Source organism: Elgaria multicarinata, chromosome 3 (assembly GCF_023053635.1).
Source record: "Elgaria multicarinata webbii isolate HBS135686 ecotype San Diego chromosome 3, rElgMul1.1.pri, whole genome shotgun sequence".
In the NCBI taxonomy this organism is placed as follows: Eukaryota; Metazoa; Chordata; class Lepidosauria; order Squamata; family Anguidae; genus Elgaria; species Elgaria multicarinata.
In genome coordinates, this window is record NC_086173.1 from 154,537,571 (window position 1) to 154,557,082 (window position 19,512).

At 45.4% G+C, this 19,512-nt stretch overlaps 1 protein-coding gene across 1 annotated transcript; it reads right to left on the reverse strand.

Moving 5' to 3' along the window:
- Nucleotides 1-6,470: 6,470 nt before the first annotated feature.
- Nucleotides 6,471-17,753, reverse strand: LOC134396094 (zinc finger protein 883-like). Its single transcript, XM_063122447.1, has 5 exons — nt 17,683-17,753; nt 14,320-14,402; nt 13,076-13,202; nt 10,275-10,481; nt 6,471-8,397 (listed from the first exon to the last, which is right to left on the reverse strand). Exons 2-5 carry the CDS (start codon nt 14,392-14,394, stop codon nt 6,653-6,655), a joined length of 2,154 nt encoding a protein of 717 aa, XP_062978517.1. The 5' UTR covers nt 14,395-14,402; nt 17,683-17,753; the 3' UTR covers nt 6,471-6,652.
- Between the last annotated feature and the right edge of the window lie 1,759 nt (nt 17,754-19,512).

The window sequence follows — 19,512 nt, forward strand, 5'->3', positions numbered from 1 at the left end:
AGCCATTTCCTGGCCTTTGAGGAGTTTCTCCTATTTTAAAAGGTTGAAATGCCACTCCCAAGGCTTCGTTACTGGCAGAAAGAGCTTTAAAATACAATAGGCTGATGTTTTTTGGAATTAAAAAATAGACCTCCCCCCTCCGCCCCTGTGAAAAGCAGCCCACCAAGAGTTTCTCCAAAATTGAATTCAGCCCGCAGGCTGAAAGAAGTTCCTCACCCCTGGCTTAAACAAGGCAGCGACACATGAAGACATCTTGCTGGGGGAAAAATCCACTCATGAGCTAGAAATCACAGTGAAACTTCTTCTGGGATAGCCATTGAGTTCAAAACACAGGAAGCATAGTGGGTCAAGAAAATCATTTCAAAATAGTTTGTGGTGGCGGTTATGTAGGAGAAAGAATCTCTATTAAGATAAGAAATGAAAAGGTATCACCTTTTACTAAGAGGATGCTGGGATAACCAAACCCGAAATACACACATTTACAGCGCAATCCTATATTTGTCTCTCAGAAGTACAACCCATTATACTGAAGTGTGTTTGCTCTCAGGCAAGTTGGTGGCAGCCTTCATGTTTTATTTTTACGAGCATAGCAAATTGCTGGAGATATTTGGTACTAATGTTGTGTACACAATTCCGGTGTTTTTAATGAGTGGGCTGTTTCAAAACTAGTAGCAACAAAATTAGGAAAGGAATAATAATAATAATAATAATAATAATAATAATAATAATAATAATAATAATAATTCTTACCCGCTGAACAACAGGGAACAACAGCAAGTATAAAATACTGATTAAAACATAGTATACATTGTTAAAACATCCTAAAAGCATTCTAACAAGTTTTCTGGGCAGCAGAACTTTCTTTTATTTTATTTATTTATTTTATTACATTTATATACCACCCCACAGCCGAAGCTCTCTGCGCGGTTTACTTACAACAATTAAAAATAGTAAACATTAATTTAAAAGTATACAAAAATTTTAAAAAACATAAAAACAGTATAAAAACAACAGTATCCATTTAAAAACAACAATTCTGGGGTCCATTAAAAACAAACTTAACGTTGTTAAATGCTGTTAAAATGCCTGGGAGAAGAGAAAAGTCTTGACCTGGCGCCGAAAAGATAACAACGTTGGCACCAGGCGAGCCTCATCGGGAAGATCATTCCACAGTCGGGGGGCAACCACTGAGAAGGCCCTCTCCCTTGTTGCCATCCTCCGAGCTTCCCTCGGAGTAGGCTCTCGGAGGACCTTAGATGTTGAGCACAGTGTACGGGTAGGTTCATGTCGGGAGAGGCGTTCCATCAGGTATTGTGGTCCCAAGCCATGTAGGGCTTTATAGGTTAAGACCAGCATCTTGAATTTTACCATCAAATATAGACTCTGTTCAGACGACACTCTCAGCCATGGTGGTTAAAGATTTTGAGCTAAAGATTATGGTTCACTATGTTGTGTGAACCATGACAAAGAGCCTATTCAAACACACTAAGCCATGGTTAGGCTGCAAATCCTTTTGTAGCAAATGGTTAGTGAGTGTGTTTAAACCATGGTTATGTAGCCACCATGGTTAGGAATAGTTCACGCAACACACTAAGTCATGGCTCACTCAACATGCTAAGCCATGTTTAGCTCAAATTGCTTAACCACTGTGGCTTAGCGTGTCGTCTGAACAGCATCTTAGTATTCAAACGACACGCTAAACGTTCAGACGATCACAGTTTAAACATGCTCACTAACCATTAGCTGCAGGAGGGTTAGCGGCCTAACCATGGATTAGCATTATGTCTGAACAGGCCTATACTCTGCAAAAGAGCAAGTCCAGGGTCAGGGGATATAGCTGGATTTGTGATTTTAGTAGGGTGACCCTATGAAAAGGAGGACAGGGCTCCTGTATCTTTAACAGTTGCATAGAAAAGGGAATTTCAGCAGGTGTCATTTGTATATATGGGGAACCTGGTGAAATTCCCTCTTCATCACAACAGTGAAAGCTGCAGGTGCCCTGCCCTCTTTTAAATCTGGTCACTCTAGTATAGCTTCTGCAGCTTTAACTGTTGTGATGAAGAGGGAATTTCACCAGGTTCTCCATATATACAAATGACACCTGCTGAAATTCCCTTTTCTATTAGGGTGACCATATGAAAAGGAGGACAGGGCTCCTGTATCTTTAACAGTTGCATAGAAAAGGGAATTTCAGCAGGTGTCATTTGTATAAATAGAGAACCTGGTGAAATTCCCTCTTCATCACAACAGTTAAAGCTGCAGGAGCTATACTAGAGTGACCAGATTTAAAAGAGGGCAGGGCACCTGCAGCTTTAACTGGTGTGATGAAGAGAGAATTTCACCAGGTTCTCCATATATACAAATGACACCTGCTGAAATTCCCTTTTCAATACAACTGTTAAAGATACAGGAGCCCTGTCCTCCTTTTCATATGGTCACCCTACTTTTCTATGCAACTGTTAAAGATACAGGAGCCCTGTCCTCTTTTTCATATGGTCACCCTAGTTTTAGAGTAGACTTGCTTCCAAAACTTATGAACTCACATTTCTCACCCCTGGGTGTGAGAGAGTTCTTTATTGTAAATCCGTGCCTGTAACATGTTCTATAGAAATAATGTAAGTTTAAGAGGCAACAGGTGCACATTTTTGGACATTCAGGGTGAAAGAAGTACTCAATAAAGTTGTCCTTTAACCTCAACTGTATTTGCAATTTTTATAAAGAGCATATAATAAGTGCAGTAAAAAAGATTCAACTATTTGAAGGCTACGATTAAAAAATAAAGACGGTGCACCAATGAGATAGTACTCAGCTTGAGAGATCTTGTCAAGTCACTAAAAAGAGTCAAGACCATATATCCTGCTGTGGTTATAGATGCAGTGGAATTCAGGCTGTAACAGAGGCGGTTTAAGTCCAAGCAGAGGTCAGAGTGCAGGCAGGCAAGAGGATTGAGCAACAACAGGAGCAGCCAGTAGAACAAGCAAAAGATCAAACACAGTAAATCAATCGGGTGTGTTATGTAGTTCAGAAACAGAGTCATTAGGCAGTCCAAAAGATCACAAAACAGGGCATCCATCACAGGCGCGGTCCAAAATTCAAGGCAGGATGGACCAAGTTGTTCCAACGCTGGCTGGATTTTCTGTGAAGCCCAAAGCCTGCTGGACCCCACCCAGAGCTTGGCTGGCGTAATCAAGCCTCCCTTTGCAGAGCCTTACTCCTGAGGAGACCTTTCCAGTTAACCACCATGGGTTACAGCCTTCCTCAACCTGGGGCGCTCCAGATGTGTTGGACTGCACCTCCCAGAATGCCCCAGCCAGCTGGCTGGGGCATTCTGGGAGTTGTAGTCCAACACATCTGGAGCGCCCCAGGTTGAGGAAGGCTGGGTTAGCAGGTGGTGTGAATCCAGTCTCCTTCTCATCTGGAGTACTTGAATCTGTCTTGGAGGCTGTAACCTGTATTAATCATCCCCACATTAACTCCTTCACACAGGAGGCTTACTTGCTTGTCGCAGTGATGCCCCCACCCCCCGGGGGTCAGGGGGGGTTGTTCAGCCTCTGCTTTAGAGACAGAATCCCTTTCCCCTTACAGGGATGGCCCTGCAACCACCTCCCCCAGCGGCTCAGGCTCCTGTGGGTGTGGTGGCAGTCACTGGCCTAGGGTAGGGTGACCATATGAAAAGGAGGACAGGGCTCCTGTATCTTTAACAGTTGTATTGAAAAGGAAATTTCAGCAGGTGTCGTTTGTATATATGGGGAACCTGTTGAAATTTCCTCTTCATCACAACAGTTAAAGCTGCAGGTGCCCTGCCCTCTTTTAAATCTGGTCACTCTAGTATAGCTCCTGCACCTTTAACTGTTGATGAAGAGGGAATTTCACCAGGTTCTCCATATATACCAATGACAACTGCAGAAATTCCCTTTTCTATGCAACTGTTAAAGATACAAGAGCCCTGTCCTCCTTTTCATATGGTCACCCTAGCCTAGGGTGCCCTGGGTCTCTAGTTCTTCCTCCAAAAAGGACTCCTCCAGTTGGGGTTGTTGCAAAAATAGCCCCTGGTGTACCAAGTCCAATTCAGCACACAAGGAGGAGAGGAGATGAAGTATGGGTCAAACAACGTTTATTCTGCAAAATAAAGAGGCACAAGAGCTTATTGCTGCAAAGCATGTGCCTACCTCGCAAGGGAGGTAGGTAGGTATTTATACACTATCTTCTCAGGCGCCGCATACATAGGCAGCCTTCTAACAGGACATTTCTAGCTGTGGAAAGAAAGTACATGGAAATACAGTCTCTGCTCTTTTGGCAAGCATCTACTAAAAGAGACAGGTACTCACTATTCCCTGGAGAACATTCACTTGATTTTGGTTATCTTAAGAATGGCTTCTCTTAGACAGTTTGCAACATTTCGTCAGCAACGACCGTAGCAATTCTGGTCCAGAGCTGGGCACTTTTCCAACAGGGGCATGACAGACAATTAATTCGACCTAATCCTTTGGTATCAGAAGCTTGAAATTTTCCTCAGAAAAAAAATAGGGTTTTTTTGTGGGATTTTTTTCAGCCCTGCCCACTTTTGCCTCATACGGCACTGGAATTATTTATTTATTTAAAACATTTCTTGGCTGCTTTTCAGGAAAGAAGCCTTCACCAGGCAGCTTACAACAATAAAATGCATAAAACCATTAAAATATTAGAAGCAATCAAAACATAAAAGCCTATAAAAACAATGAAAGCCAATCATAAAACCAGCAAGAGCAACGGCAGTACTCGAATCATGGGAAGGCCACGATAAAATAAAAAGGTTTCAAGGCCTTCTTAAAAGCTTGTAAAGATGGTGCATAACGGACCTCTGATGGGAGTTTGCTCCAAAGGTGTGGGGGGCCACCACAGAGAAGGCCCTCTCCTGTGTGATCACCCACCTAATTGCTCTCACGGGTGGGCAAACGAGAAGGGCCTCTCTTTCTGATCATAGAATCATAGAATAGTAGAGTTGGAAGGGGCCTACAAGGCCATCGAGTCCAACCCCCTGCTCAATGCAGGAATCCACCCTAAAGCATCCCCGACAGATGCTTGTCCAGGTGCCTCTTGAAGGCCTCTAGTGTGGGAGAGCCCACAACCTCCCTAGGTAACTGATTCCATTGTTGCACTGCTCTAACAGTCAGGAAGTTTTTCCTGATGTCCAGCTGGAATCTGGATTCCTTTAACTTGAGCCCGTTATTCCGTGTCCTGCACTCTGGGAGGATCGAGAAGAGATCCTGGCCCTCCTGTGTGACAACCTTTTAAGTATTTGAAGAGTACTCTCATGTCTCCCCTCAATCTTCTCTTCTCCAGGCTAAACATGCCCAGCTCTTTCAGTCTCTCTTCATAGGGCTTTGTTTCCAGACCCCGGATCATCTTGGTTGCCCTCCTCTGAACACGCTCCAGCTTGTCTGCGTCCTTCTTGAATTGTGGAGCCCAGAACTGGACGCAATACTCTAGATGAGGCCTAACCAGGGCCGAATAGAGAGGAACCAGTACCTCACATGAATCTTAAATGCAGCCCCCAAAGAGCTTCCCCAAAACAGAATTTGGCTCCGAAAAAGGCTCTGAACCCATGATCTAAACCATACATTTGGAAATTACAAGTTCTAAATCACTAAGTATATGTTTGAAATGCAAATCAAATCAAGAATATAAATCTTGAAGACAGCAGTCAAAGAAGGCAAAACATGTAACAACTCACAATGGGTACCCGATAGTGTGTCTGGCCACACTGAAGAACAAACAGAATGTTTAAAACAACTTCATCAACATAACAAAATCCTGACATGAGAAAAGCCCATCTCAGAGGGGCAGTCCTAAATTGGAGCCAGAAAGTATCATATTGGCAGGGTGTGGTCGAAGTATCTTGGGTTTGTTGTTGTTTTAATAGTTAACCTAAAAACAGCAACTGCGAAGAATTTTAACGTCTGTGAAAAATCATTAAGAATACCAGAGATAAAGGCAAATGTGCACAGATATTGGCTTGGATCCAATCGAAATTGGGGGCAGCGTTTTTGGATTTTTCAGCCCCGCCAGGCCTTTGGCCCCATCAACCGTTGGGATGTGCCTGACAGCCTATCCAAAACAGAAGTCAGCTTCATGCAACAGGTTTTCTTCATCTTCTCCTACACCTCCTGTACCCCCAAACCTGCTCCGAGAGTTCCCCTAACTCCTCTGAGCAGATTTACAGAGACTACGTGTGTGTGTGTGTGTGTGTGTGTGTGTGTGTGTGTAAATCTGGTGGAGCAACCAACCCACTGGTGTTTTAATACTCATCTCTAAACTGGACAAGAATCTCTAGATCAGCCTTCCTCAACCTGGGGCGCTCCAGATGTGTTGGACTGCACCTCCCAGAATGCCCCAGCCAGCTGGCTGGGGCATTCTGGGAGGTGCAGTCCAACACATCTGGAGCGCCCCAGGTTGAGGAAGGCTGATCTAGATTGTTTTAAGGTGGTGATTCTCAGTTCAAAAATAAGGAAGGCTTGGGAACACCAGTCCTATGCTACCATTTCTGGCAGTGACATTACCGGAAACACAGCCTCATTTTTCCTAGTACGTCCCCTATGTCGTGTGTGGGTTTTGTGTCCTTACTGAAGGTCCTCCCACAAATGGCGTTCCCTTTGGGATGGTAAAATCTGGACTACTGGCTGAAAGTTTTTCCTTGAACTGAACGTTTCGGTGGTCTCTCCTTTGTGTGCCATTTTAGATGCGTTATGTAGTTTGAACTGTGACTAAAGACTTTCCCGCAATCTATGCATTTAAACGGTTTCTCCCCTGTGTGTATTCTCTGATGGCTGGAAAGGGCTGATCGGTGCCGGAAACGTTTCCCACAATCCCAGCACTGGTATGGCTTCTCCCCTGTGTGGATTCTTTGGTGGGACTGAAGAGCTCTGAGTTCAGTGAAGCTTTTCATGCACTCGGAGCATTTATGTGGACTCTCTCCGCTGTGAATCTTCTGATGTTTCAGAAGGTATGAAGGAGTGGTGTAACATTTCCCACATTCTGAACAACTGTAGGATCCTAGGTGGAATTTTTCATGCTCAACCCAGTGTCCTTTCTGTGTGAAACTCTTCCCGCAGTGAGAGCATTTGTACGGTTTCTCTCCAGTATGGAGCCTCTCGTGTTGAACGAGGCTTGCTTTCTCAGTGAAGCTTCGTTTGCATTGTGAACAGGTGTGGGGCTTCTCTCCCGTGTGGATCATCTCGTGTCGAAAAAGTTTATGTTTGGTTATAAAGCCTTTCCCACATTCTAGGCAACTGTATGGCTTCTCTCCAGTGTGATATCTCTCATGTATAATTAAGGCTGATTTACGATCAAACCTCTTCCCACAGTGTGAGCATCCATGTGGTTTCTCGCCTGTGTGTTTTCTTCTATGGTGCTCAAGGGCTGAGCTTTGGCTGAAACTTTTCTCACAGTCTGAGCATTTGTATTTATGCACACTCTGATGTTGAATAAAGGTAAATCTGTACTTTAGGCATTTCCCACACTCCTGGCATTGATATAGTTTCTCTTCCTTATGAGATTTCCTATGAGTGCTAAGGGCCGAGGAACACTTGAAGCTTTTTCCACACTCAGCACACTGATAAGGTTTTTCACCAGTGTGGTTTCTCTCATGAAGCTTAAGGTCAGAATGGTTTCTGAAGCCCTTCCCGCAATCTGAACATTGATGTGGTTTCTCACCACTGTGACTTTTCTTGTGCCTGTTGAAATTCGACAGACAATTGAAGCTTCTCCCACAATCTGGGCATTCATAGGGTTTCTCTCCTGTATGGATTCTCTCATGAACCTTAAGATGCTCTCTCTCTCTGAAGCATTTCCCACAATATATGCAGTTAAACAGCTTCTCTCCTGAATGGATTTTCTCGTGTCTAATAAGATGTCTTCTCGAACTGAATGTTTTCCCACACACTGAACATGGATCTGATTTCTCCCCCCAGTGGATCATTTCATGCCGAATGAGATCTCCTTTGCGAAGGAAGGTTTTCTGGCAAAGGGCACAGGACTTCTTTACCTTGTGGGATCTCAAGTGGCTAAAAAGGGCAATTTTGCGATTGAAGGTTTTCCCGCAGTCGGAACACTTCAATGGTGCTTCTGCTGAATGGGCAGTCTTTCCAGTTTCAGAGGTAGAGCTTCCTACTTGTCTTGCAGTCGTCTCTTGTGTTATTTCACCGGGATCATTGCCACTTTTCTCAGAAGCACCTTTCCTCTTCCGAGGGTGCTTTCTTTGGCTCTTCCTTGCTCCGTACTGTATCTCCGAGCCTTCTCCTTTCGCTCCATGCTGGGAAACAATGTCTTTCAGCCTTTGCAAGATTGTTTCTTTTGGTGTTACCAATAGAGAACTTTCTGTCTGATGAGATCTCTTTTCCTTCCTCACCTGCTCCTCACCTGCTCAAAAAATACAAACCAGGGAAATCAAGATACACTTCACAGTTCCTTCCTTCCCTTGAGAACGTAGGAGTTACGTTAGAACCGCTAGTGTTCGTTTTGATGCATTTTAAAATCTTATATCCCACCCCTTAACTATGAATAAACTCAGGATGGCTAGTAGAAGCAATCAACGTTAAAACCAGCAGAAATTAAATAGAACAGCAGGTTATTTAGCCAACATTAAAAATGCCTTGGAAAATGAAAAAGGTCTTTGGTGCAGAAAGAACATAAGAGTAGGCAAAGCACAATCTCACTTGGGAGAGCTTTCCCTCATGGGGGATCACAATTGAGTAGCCTTTCTTGCTGGTCACCACTCACCTAACTTCAGGATATACATCCTGGAGATATATTCTATAGTAATCTTAATGTGCAAGGTACAGGGGCAAGGTGGTGATTTTTACACTACGGGTGTCACATGTCGTATAGGGTTTTAAAAGAAGCACCCATTTGAATTGTGCTCTGAAACAGGCCTGCAGTCAATAAAGTTCTTTCAGGACTGACGAGATATGTTCCCTATGGACAGCCCCTGTTAGCAGTCTAGCAATAATATTATTAACCAAGACAGCAATCCTATGGCCCATAGACAGCTTCTGGAGGGGGCATAGGACTGTTCAATTTTCTTGGCTCCGAGGTTGGAGACAAGACTCCGATCTTAGAGCCAGGAAACTGCACCCCCTTCCCCATGCAAGCCAGCATGGAGCGAACTGTGCTGGCTACCTCTCCACAGTTGGAAAATGGAGCACGAAGATGGAGAAAAGGCGATGGACCCAGAGGCGGGGAGAGGAGGAGATTGGGGCAACTGCGGTACTCCATTTCCTATGGCTCTCCCAGACTCCTTCCCTCTCTGTCAGAAGTGCCTTCTGAGAGAGCACCTTATCCTTTACCAACCTGCTTGGCCACTGAGGTCATCTGAGGGCATGTTCCTAGTGGTTTCAGATGGACCTATGGCCCGACTGAAATCCACCAGGAGAAGAGCCTTCAGTGTGGTGGCCCCCTTCTTATGGAACTCCCTGCCATTTGAGGTCAGGCAGGCGCCAATGTTGTACTGTTTTTGGCACCTCCTGAAAACTTAATTGTTCCAAGAAGTTTTCCCAGAGTCACTGGCCATGGTTCAATCTGTACCTGTTCTTTTAAAGTGTAGTTTTTAATTATGCTTTTATTCTTTTATCCCATTTGTTCACTGCTCCAAAATCCTTGGATAGGGAGCTGTATATAAATACTGTAAATTAAAACAAAAAAAAATGCTATTGCTAGATAGGCAAAATTGCCTGTCTAGCAGAAATGTAGGGCAGCTGGACCGCAGAGGTGAAGATCACCTCTGCCATCATCCCACTCTGCATTGGATACTCAGCTGCCTCCGGTTTTGGTGGCTGCAGGCTTTCCACATATAGGATTGCACCCTAACTAAAATTCTTGCTAAGTGTTCAAAGGCTGCCCCACACAGAATGCCATGTAGTGGTCAAGTCTGAATGTTACCAAGCCATGGAGAACTACAGCTGCGCTATCTCTGTCCAGGAGGGGTCACAGCTGGTATACCAGTTTCAGATGATGGAAGAGGAAACTGGCCACATGGGCTCCCAGTGCAGAGCTAGATAAATCAGCACTTCCAAACTGGAGGCCTGATCCTGAAGGGACGGTGCAATGTGATGGAGAAAGGGCATAGAACCAACTTCCAGGTCAAACAACACACCAGCGGCACCATCATCTTGTCTGGATCGAACTCTATCAGCTGTACGTTGTCCGGTCAATTTGGCACATAAAACTACTCCCATGATGTAGCTCTAACCTCCTCCCGCTGGCACAACATCAAAGACATAATAACTGGAGTTCCCTACCTGTGTGAAATGATGTTGAATGAGAGAGGGATGGTTTGCAGGTTTGACTCTTTGTCGATGATTTCCTGAGAGCTGGTGTATCCGATCTCTCAGCAGAAGAACTGCCCGTCTGGATCTCGCTTTCTCCTAATTCTTGCTGATCCAGCACCCGTGACGCTTCCCCTTTTTCCAGCTGGGAAATCAGCTGAGGCTTTGGAACTGGAGGTCCTGCTTGGGGAAGAGAGAATTTGCTTTAACTTGGATGATTTGGGTGAGAAATTAATTTGCTGGCTTTGCCTCTAGTGAAATTTGAATAAATCCTAGCAATTATTTCTGCAGTTGCATTTATTTATTTATTGCATTTCTATAACGCCCCATAGCCGAAGTGCTCTGGGCAGTTTACAAAAATTAAAACCATGAAAACCATTCAAAATTTTAAACAAGCGGACAGTATAAAAACATAGTATAAAATGCAATATAAAAGCACAACCAGGATAAAAATTGAGCAGCAATGCAGAAATTAATACAAAACAGCAAAGTTAAAAATTAAGTTGATAAATTGTTAAAATACTGAGAAAATAAAAAAGTCTTCACCGGGGGTCTAAAAGAGTATAATGTAGGAGCCAGGCAAATCTCTCTAGAGAGCTCATTCCACAGCCGGGGTGCCACAGCAGAGAAGGCCCTCCTCCTGGTAGCCACCTGCCTCACTTCCTTTGGCAGGGGCTCATGGAGAAGGAGCCATGAAGATGATCTTAGGGTCTGGGCAGGTATATATGGGAAGAGGGATTCCTTCAGATTTATTGTGTTTATGTTTTTATTGCTTTCAATATTTTAACTTTTTATGTATTTTATTGCTTTAAGCTGCCTTGTGAAGGCTTCTGCCCTGAAAGGCAGACAAGAAATAAGAACCTAAGAAGAGCCCTGCTGGATCAGACCAAAGGTCCATCTAGTTCAGCACTCTGTTCACACAGTGGCCAACCAGCCATCGGCCAGGGATGGACATGAGTGCAACAGCACCTTCCCACCCATGTTCCCCAGCAACCGGTGCACACAGGCTTACTGCCTCGAATACTGGAGGTAGCACACAACCATCAGGGGTAGTAGCTATGGACAGCCTTTGCCTCCAGGAATGTATCCAACCCTCCTTTAAAGCCATCTAAATTGGTGGCCATCACTACATCTTGTGGTAGTGAATTTCATACTTTAACTATGCGCTGTGTGAAGAAGTACTCCCTTTTATCTGTCCTGGATCTCCCACCACTCAGTTCCATGGGATGACCCCTTTGGGTTCTAGTATTTTGAGAGAGGGAGAAAAAGGTCTCCCTGTCCACGTTCTCCACACCTTGCATCATTTTGTACACCTCTAATCATGTCTCCCCTCAGCCTCCCTTTTTCCAAGCTAAACAAACCCAGCTGTTGTAACCTTCCCTCATAGGGGAGATGCTCCAGCCCCTTAATCACTTTAGTTGCCCTTTTCTGCACTTTTCCCAGCTCTATAATATCCTTTTTTAGGTGTGGTGACCAGAACTGTACACAGTATTCTAAGTGTGGTCGCAGCATAGATTTGTACAAGGGCAGTACGATACTGGCCGTTTTATTCTCAATTCCTTTTCTTATAATGCCTAACATGGCATTTGCCTTCTTTACAGCGGCCACACACTGAGTACACGTTTTCATCGAGCTGTCCACCACAATCCCAATTAATCCTACTAAATCCTTAGTCCTGGCTCTGGAAAGATTGGTCCTGGGTTAGAGAACTTGGAACACCACTAAACTGAATGGGCAATATTCCCCCAGCCCTGTGACATCTCCTAATTTCTTCAAGCCTACCACACAAAGAGGAGGAGCCTACCGCAGATCTTAGCCCTGGCAGGAACAGCAGCAGCCCCAGTTTTGCTAGACACGGCCATATATCACTTCCTCTAGACGTGGCTGCTCTGCCTCAGAAGCCAAAAACAGCAGCTTCTAGAATAATAGAATCATAGAACAGTAGAGTTGGAAGGGGCCTACAAGGCCATCAGGTCCAACCCCCTGCTCAGTGCAGGAATCCACCCTAAAGCATCCCTGACAGATGTCTGTCCAGCTGCCTCTTGAAGGCCTCTAGGGTGGGAGAGCCCACCACCTTCCTAGGTAACTGGTTCCATGGTCGTACTACTCTAACAGTCAGGAAGTTTTTCCTGATGTCCAGCCGGAATCTGGCTTCCTGTCACTTGAGCCCGTTATTCTGTGTCCTGCACTCTGGGAGGATCGAGAAGAGATCCTGGCCCTCCTCTGTGTGACAACCTTTTAAGTATTTGAAGAGTGCTATCATGTCTCCCCTCAGTCTTCTCTTCTCCAGGCTAAAAATGCCCAGTTCTTTCAGTCTCTCCTCATAGGGCTTTGTTTCCAGACCCCTGATCATCCTCATTGCCCTCCTCTGAATCCCTTCCAGCTTGGCTGCATCCTTCTTGAAGTGTGGTGCCTAGAACTGGGTGCAGTTGATGAGGCCTAACCAGGGCCGAATAGAGAGGTACCAGTACCTCACGTGATTTGGAAGCTATACTTCTATTAATGCAGCCCAAAATAGCATTTGCCTTTCTTGCAGCCACATCGCACTGTTGGCTCATATTGAGCGATGTCATTTTAAATGCTTAAATGTTTTAATATTGGAATATATTTAATATATTTTTAACTTGGTATATTTCTATTTATAGGTTTTAAATGTATACGTTTTAAATTTTTTAATACCGCCTTGTGGCCCAGCATTAGACAAAAGGCGGGATGATCATGATCATTATCCTTTGTAGGTCTAAAAGAGCCCAAAGAGAAAAAAAGGTCCTTACCCAGCGAAGCCACATTCCCATAATTCTCCTGCATGACCTCTCGATATAAATCCCTTTGATCCGGATCTAGCAGAGCCCACTCAGATTCTGTGAAATACACGGCCACGTCCTCAAAGTTCGTGGGGTCCTGAAAGAGTGAAAGATTGCCAAATTAGCCCCGTCTAGAAAAATCCCAGCAACCACATTCATGAGAGAGAGAGCTCTGCTCTTTGCTTTGAATTCAGCAGTCTGACCAAAAGAGCGATAATATAAAGCATACACAACTACATGAAGAAAGACGGTTAGGGCCATTACAGCACTATCCCGCTTTCTCAGCCTATCATTGTTGGAGGTTTCAGTCAGAGCCTAGTTTACATGTGGCAACTTTTTAAATTTGGTAAGTATAGGCCCAGCACACAACATCCTTAAGAAAATGCCACTGCTGTGGTGTTGGAACTGGTCCATCCTGCTTTTTTGCAGAGTTACCAGAAACACCAGGCCTGCACGACTGAATTTACCTCCACTGTCATTTTAATTTCCCCCACAACGCAATGCTGCATGTGAGTCCAGCCATGTGGGCCTACCTTCCTGTGAAAGCCTATATTATATTGTTAGCATAGGTGACTCCATTTTCAAAAGGAAACTATGAAGTAGCCATTATGCAGCAAGCGAAGTGTCACGTTTGCGAGGGTGTCTCCTTGAGTGTCTCCTTGTGTCTGTCTTATCTAACAAAAACAAGAGCCTCAGCTCCAGTCCAAAAGTTAGCTTACAGTAGAGCAAAGGGGTTATTTAACAAAGATTAGCTATGCTCCAGTGTTACGTTCTGATTGGTTCATGCTGCTACTGGGCACTGCCCCTTGCAGGCTTCAAATGTTGTACTGAATCCTCTACTTCTCTGTCTGACTGCTCGCCTTCAAAGAGACTCAGATCTTGATTATAATCAGTAAAGCGCTTTTGAACCCTCTGTCGCTGAAGTGTGGAGTCGTGCTTTGGGGCTGATTGGATCCTGTCCCTGGGCGAAGAACATTTATCTAACAATATTTTATCATGTTGTATTTTAGGGTTTTCATTTCTGTGAACCACTCAGAGAGCTTTGGCTACTGGGCAATATCGAAAGGTAATAAATAAATAAAATAAATAAATAAAAGTCCTTGCTGAACTGCACACCATCACCTAACACACTGGCTTGCTGAGGTCTTTAAATCTGGAGTGAGTCACGGATAAGTGTGAGGCGTGGTATTTTTGCCCTTCCTCTCCCCAGTTACCTGAGTTGGATCTGCTGCAGCCCTTTGTCTCTTAATGAAAGCACGAGAGGATCTTGTGACAATGTGGGACGTCATTCTGCAAACTGTGAGGAGATAAGTTGGGGGGGGGGGTTTGGAGAAAGTATTGTCATATTTCAAACGTTTGATCATATTCACAGTTCCCACTCAGACCAGGAAGCTCACTGGGTGGCCATGGGCCGGTCACCATCACTCACTTCTCTATCTGACAGAGTTGTTCTGAGGATAACTAGGCTGTATGTGAAATCCTATATGCTGTCTTTAGCTCCTTGGGAGGAAAAGCAGGATAAGTTTAACAAACCAACCAACCAGTGACTGGCAATTGGAATTGGCTAGGTTGTTCCTAGACAGTGTATGGGCTGGTAACTTCCAAATTAGACTACTGCAATGTACTCTATGTGGGGCTGCCCTTGAAGACAACTCAAAAGTTGTAGCTAGTGCAAAATGCAGCAGCTAGACTGTTGACATGAACATCACATAGCGACCATATAATACCAGTGACAAAGAAATCCCCAATATTCTGTTTCCCATGAGGAAAAAGCACACAAGCACCCTGAAACCCTGGCACCAGCCCCAAGCCGCCTGAAGCAATAAAATTGAGAATAGCCAGAGGAATCACAACCGGCTCTGCCCTGACTTCTCACCCAGTTCCTGACTCCTCAACCATTTGTTGCTCTTTCCTGTGTCCCATATGCATTCCAGACCTTGAGCTGCATCTCACACGGACAGGAAAAGAGCTTATCCTTCCGTTGTAAAAATACCTCATGGCCCCTGACTAGGCAATTTGTAAGTTACCAGGGCAGGCTCTGGTACCCTCTACTGCCCTCGGGTAGTATCAGGAACAGAGTGTATCAGGAACAGAGAGTAACACTTCTGACCGGTTATAGCTGTAATCTATATATATAAAACGCTTAGGTATGTTTCCGTACAGGCTTTAGCCGATACAGGTTGCTAAGCAACAGTAAAATGTAACATCAGCTGATACAGGTTGCTAAGCAACAGTAACAACGTGTAACGTCAGCTGATATAGGTTGCTAAGCCCCTCGCCCGACTCCTCCAGGCTTTCCAAGGTAATCCTACTCCCCTTTCCGCCTCTTTACTCCCCCCACCCCCGAAGGGGGTAGCGCCATGGTCCGGAGCATGAACAAGGCACGGCGGGGGCCCTTGGTGGCCGGGTGGGAGGCCGCTTGCCTGCTTCTAGCTGAGGCCCTGGCCTAATCTCATGCAAGTTGGGCAGCCAGCAAAAGGCTGACAGGAACCCTGGGGGGAGGGGGACACCTGCTCCCCCTCCCCCTGAACTCCCTGATCCCCAGGTCTGCCAGACAACGCTGTATCGGTGCCCTCCAAGCAGCCCGCGCCCCGACGATATTTAATTAATAGATTTTAAGATATGCTACAACGGCGTATGTTACGCCGGGCACAGCTAGTAGTAGAGAACTTTGTTTATGTAGGATAGTTTTGATTTACAATGTTCATGGAACCTGTAATCAATCAGGGGAGGGAGGCAGAAAGAATGAGTTCATCAAAGCAATTTGAATGTATATAAGATTGCTGAACATAGGGTGACCATATGAAAAGGAGGACAGGGCTCCTGTATCTTTAGCAGTTGTATTGAAAAGGAAATTTTGGCAGGTGTCATTTGTATATATGGACTTGCAGCCTTGTTCGGTTCTTTTGGCCTTGTTGAGATTTGTCCTGGCCTCTTAGCAGGGAGGAGGGAGGGAGAGCCTGAGAGCAGCTCTCAAGGTCCATTTCAGAGGATAGTTGGCTGAGCTAAGCGCTGCATCTCTTCCACACCACCACCTGGGGAATTATCAGCCTGGCCAAGGTCATTCCAGGGAGGTGGTGTTCAGTGTTCAGTGGTGGGAACAATGGCCTGGTGAGGGTGGGGGGGCATCTGCAAGGGAGGGGGCGCCAATGGCCTGAGTGGGGCTGGGATTGGCTGAGATGGGTCACAATGCCAAAACAGACCCCAAAAGATAAAGGAGTGGGTAGCCGGAGCCAGCCATCTTCCCTGAGGCTACACACATGTGGAATGTGGAATCACTGTCAGGCTGGGTGATAGCTCGGTTTTAGAAAGGTTTTTTGTGTTTTAAAGTGTCTTTTTGTGTTTTAACTGCTCCCCTGGAACATTTAAAGATGTTCCAGGGGAGACTAGCCACCTTTGTGGCATGGTGGGTTTATTTTAAGTGTATGTTTGATTGCTGCTATTCTTTCCTAACCTTTCTCCCTTTCCCTCTGCCCCCTCCCGCTTTTGCTTAAGCACCGACTGGAGCCTTACGTGTTAGTTTTAGTGTGTGTGTAAATAAACCGCTTCAGTCCTTAAGGTGTGTCTGTGCGTGCTTATTCTCTGAAGGGCTGGCTATTCCCGGGGGTTAGGGAGGTGGCTGCCTGGGAAATTGGACATTTGGTCCTGGGCCTACCTTGCAGGGACACTAGGTGGACCTCAGCATTCCTTCACAACTATCACTACAGCTGCTCTCTGAAAAAGAACTCTTGTGCTACCTCTTTAAATTAAAGGAAGATAGCAGAGTAGCTGCATTGCACTGAAAGGGGAAGTTCAGCAGGTGTCATTTGTATATATGGGGAACCTGGTGAAATTTCCTCTTCATCACAAGTTAAAGCTGCAGGTGCCCTGCCCCCTTTTAAATTTGGTCACTTTAGTACCGCTCCTGCAGCTTTCACTGTTGTGACGAAGAGGGAATTTCACCAGGTTCTCCATATATACAAATGACACCTGCTGCAATTTCCTTTTCTATGCAGCTGTTAAAGATACAGGAGCCCTGTCCTCCTTTCCATAGGGTCGCTCTACATAACCAGGCTCACAACCATTGAAGCTTCCTTCCTGGCAAATGTTTACGGGATTGGAAGTCTTAAAGCGGCAATCCTACATACATACCTGGCTATAACTCCCACTGAAATCCATGGGGCTAACTTCTGAGTAGGCCAGCCCGGCAGGGCTGCCATCCTATGCACATACTTTTCTGGGAGTAATTCCCACCGAAGTCAAGGGGTTACATGTCCAAATAGGATGTTGGCCTGCTTTATTCTTGGTGAAGGGGTTGCTACTTTGTGGCTGGACCTGTTCCTGTGCCTTTAAGAGCAGCCGGAGGTGCAGAAATTTAAACGCTAAAGCTTTGTGTTTTTTTGGCATGGAGAGAAACTCGAGTCCCTCCATTTCTGTACGTCGAGGTTCTGCTTCAGGCGGTGGTGGGAGAGACGAGAAAAAGGGGAGCGGGGCAAAGGGACGGGGAGGGGAAAGAGGAGGAAAGGAACGTGCAGTTTTTCCTTCTCTCGTTCCCGACTGCTTGCTGCTGGTCTAGGGGCTGCAAGGAAACTTCTTACCTGGAGGACGAAGTAAGCCAAAACGCAATGGAAGTTTCTAGCGCTGTTATCAGCCCGTCTTCCTCTTCTGCCTGCAAGCTAATAGAAGGCAGGGAAGGGGTGCAGAGCGCAGTCTTGTGTGCCTGTTATGGGCCCATTGCATCATGGGTGATGTAGTTTTCCCAATGGCCGCTGCAATTGCAAACGGCTTTGGGAGAACTACACACACACACACACACACACCCAACAAGCTACTAGGCTGACTCCGGGCCGACATGGTCTTCCTGTGAGAAGGGAGTGAACTATTGCATTGCTCTGCTGACGGGCCGCTTTAGGCCTTGTGCTCACGTGCTTTTCCCACTCTGCAGCTCTGGGGCTTGCTAGGCCTGGGCGCATGGGGCCCTCGTTCCCCCTCCCCATCTATTCCCCAGAGCCCTAAGTGTTCTTTTGTACCTGTTACAAGTCCGGGAGGGGGGGGGGGAACCTTTCTTCTTGGTGGACCCCTTCTTTCGGTGGGCTCCCCAGGAACATAAAGTCAGGTTGCTTACCTGTAACTGTAGTTCTTCGAGTGGTCATCAGTGCATCACACTGATGGGCTCTGCACCTGCGCAGAGCTTCATTCGGGAAACTTCCATAGCCTAGAGTTTTGGGGGGAACCCCATCCCTTCTGCGTATATCCCTAGGGCAGCGGTTCTCAACCTGTGGGTCGGGACCCCTTTGGGGGTCGAATAACCCTTTCACAGGGGTCGCCTAAGACCATCGGAAAACACATCTTTCCGATGGTTTAGGAAACTGTATTGACTGAACTATGGCATGTATCATCTTTTGTATTATTAAAGCTATTGTTATGTATTATTTTCATTAGCAAACCATCCCATGACAATGGATCGTGTAGAGAAGAACGAAAATAATTTTATGGTTGGGGGTCACCACAACATGAGGAACTGTATTAAAGGGTCGCGGCATTAGGGAGGTTGAGAACCACTGCCCTAGGGGTTCCCGCTGTTAGGGAATAGGTCCTTGTCCCTGTATTCTTGGCGTTCAGAACCACCCAAGACAAAATGGCGTCCAGACCAAGTAGGAGGCAAAACACGTTTATTTCAGCTGCAGCTGGGTGCAACTGAGGTCTGACCCTAAAATGGCAGAGAACAGAAGCTTATATACAGTTCTAGCCCCCCTGACTTGATGACGGTGGTCGTATAGCTTAAGGAGGGACTATACATTCACCTGTGTGGTATTTCCTGTTTGGCAACATTCCAACAACATTCCAGAGGGGGAGATACAGATCAGAGGAGAGATACGTTTCAGCGGAAAAATACAGCTTTTAAGCTCTTACACCGCCCACCTCTTCAGTTCCTAAGTGACCGACATTGTGGCCAACTCAGTACTAAGAGGAAATCTTATTTTACAACATATATTGATACACACCAGTGGGGAAGGAGGGTGGGTCGTGTGAATGCACAGATGACCACTCGAAGAACTACAGTTACAGGTAAGCAACCTGACTTTCTTCTTCGTGGTCTCTGTGCATCACACTGATGGGCGACTAGCAAGCTAACTATTATTATTATTATTTATTTATATAGCACCATCAATGTACATGGTGCTGTACAGAGTAAAACAATAAAATAGCAAGACCCTGCCGCATAGGCTTACATTCTAATAAAATCATAATAAAAGAATAAGGAGGGGAAGAGAATGCACCAAACAGGCACAGGGTAGAGTAAAACTAACAGTATAAAAGTCAGAACAAAATCAAGTTTTAAAAGCTTTAGGAAAAAGAAAAGTTTTTAGCTGAGCTTTAAAAGCTGCGATTGAACTTGTAGTTCTCAAATGTTCTGGAAGAGCATT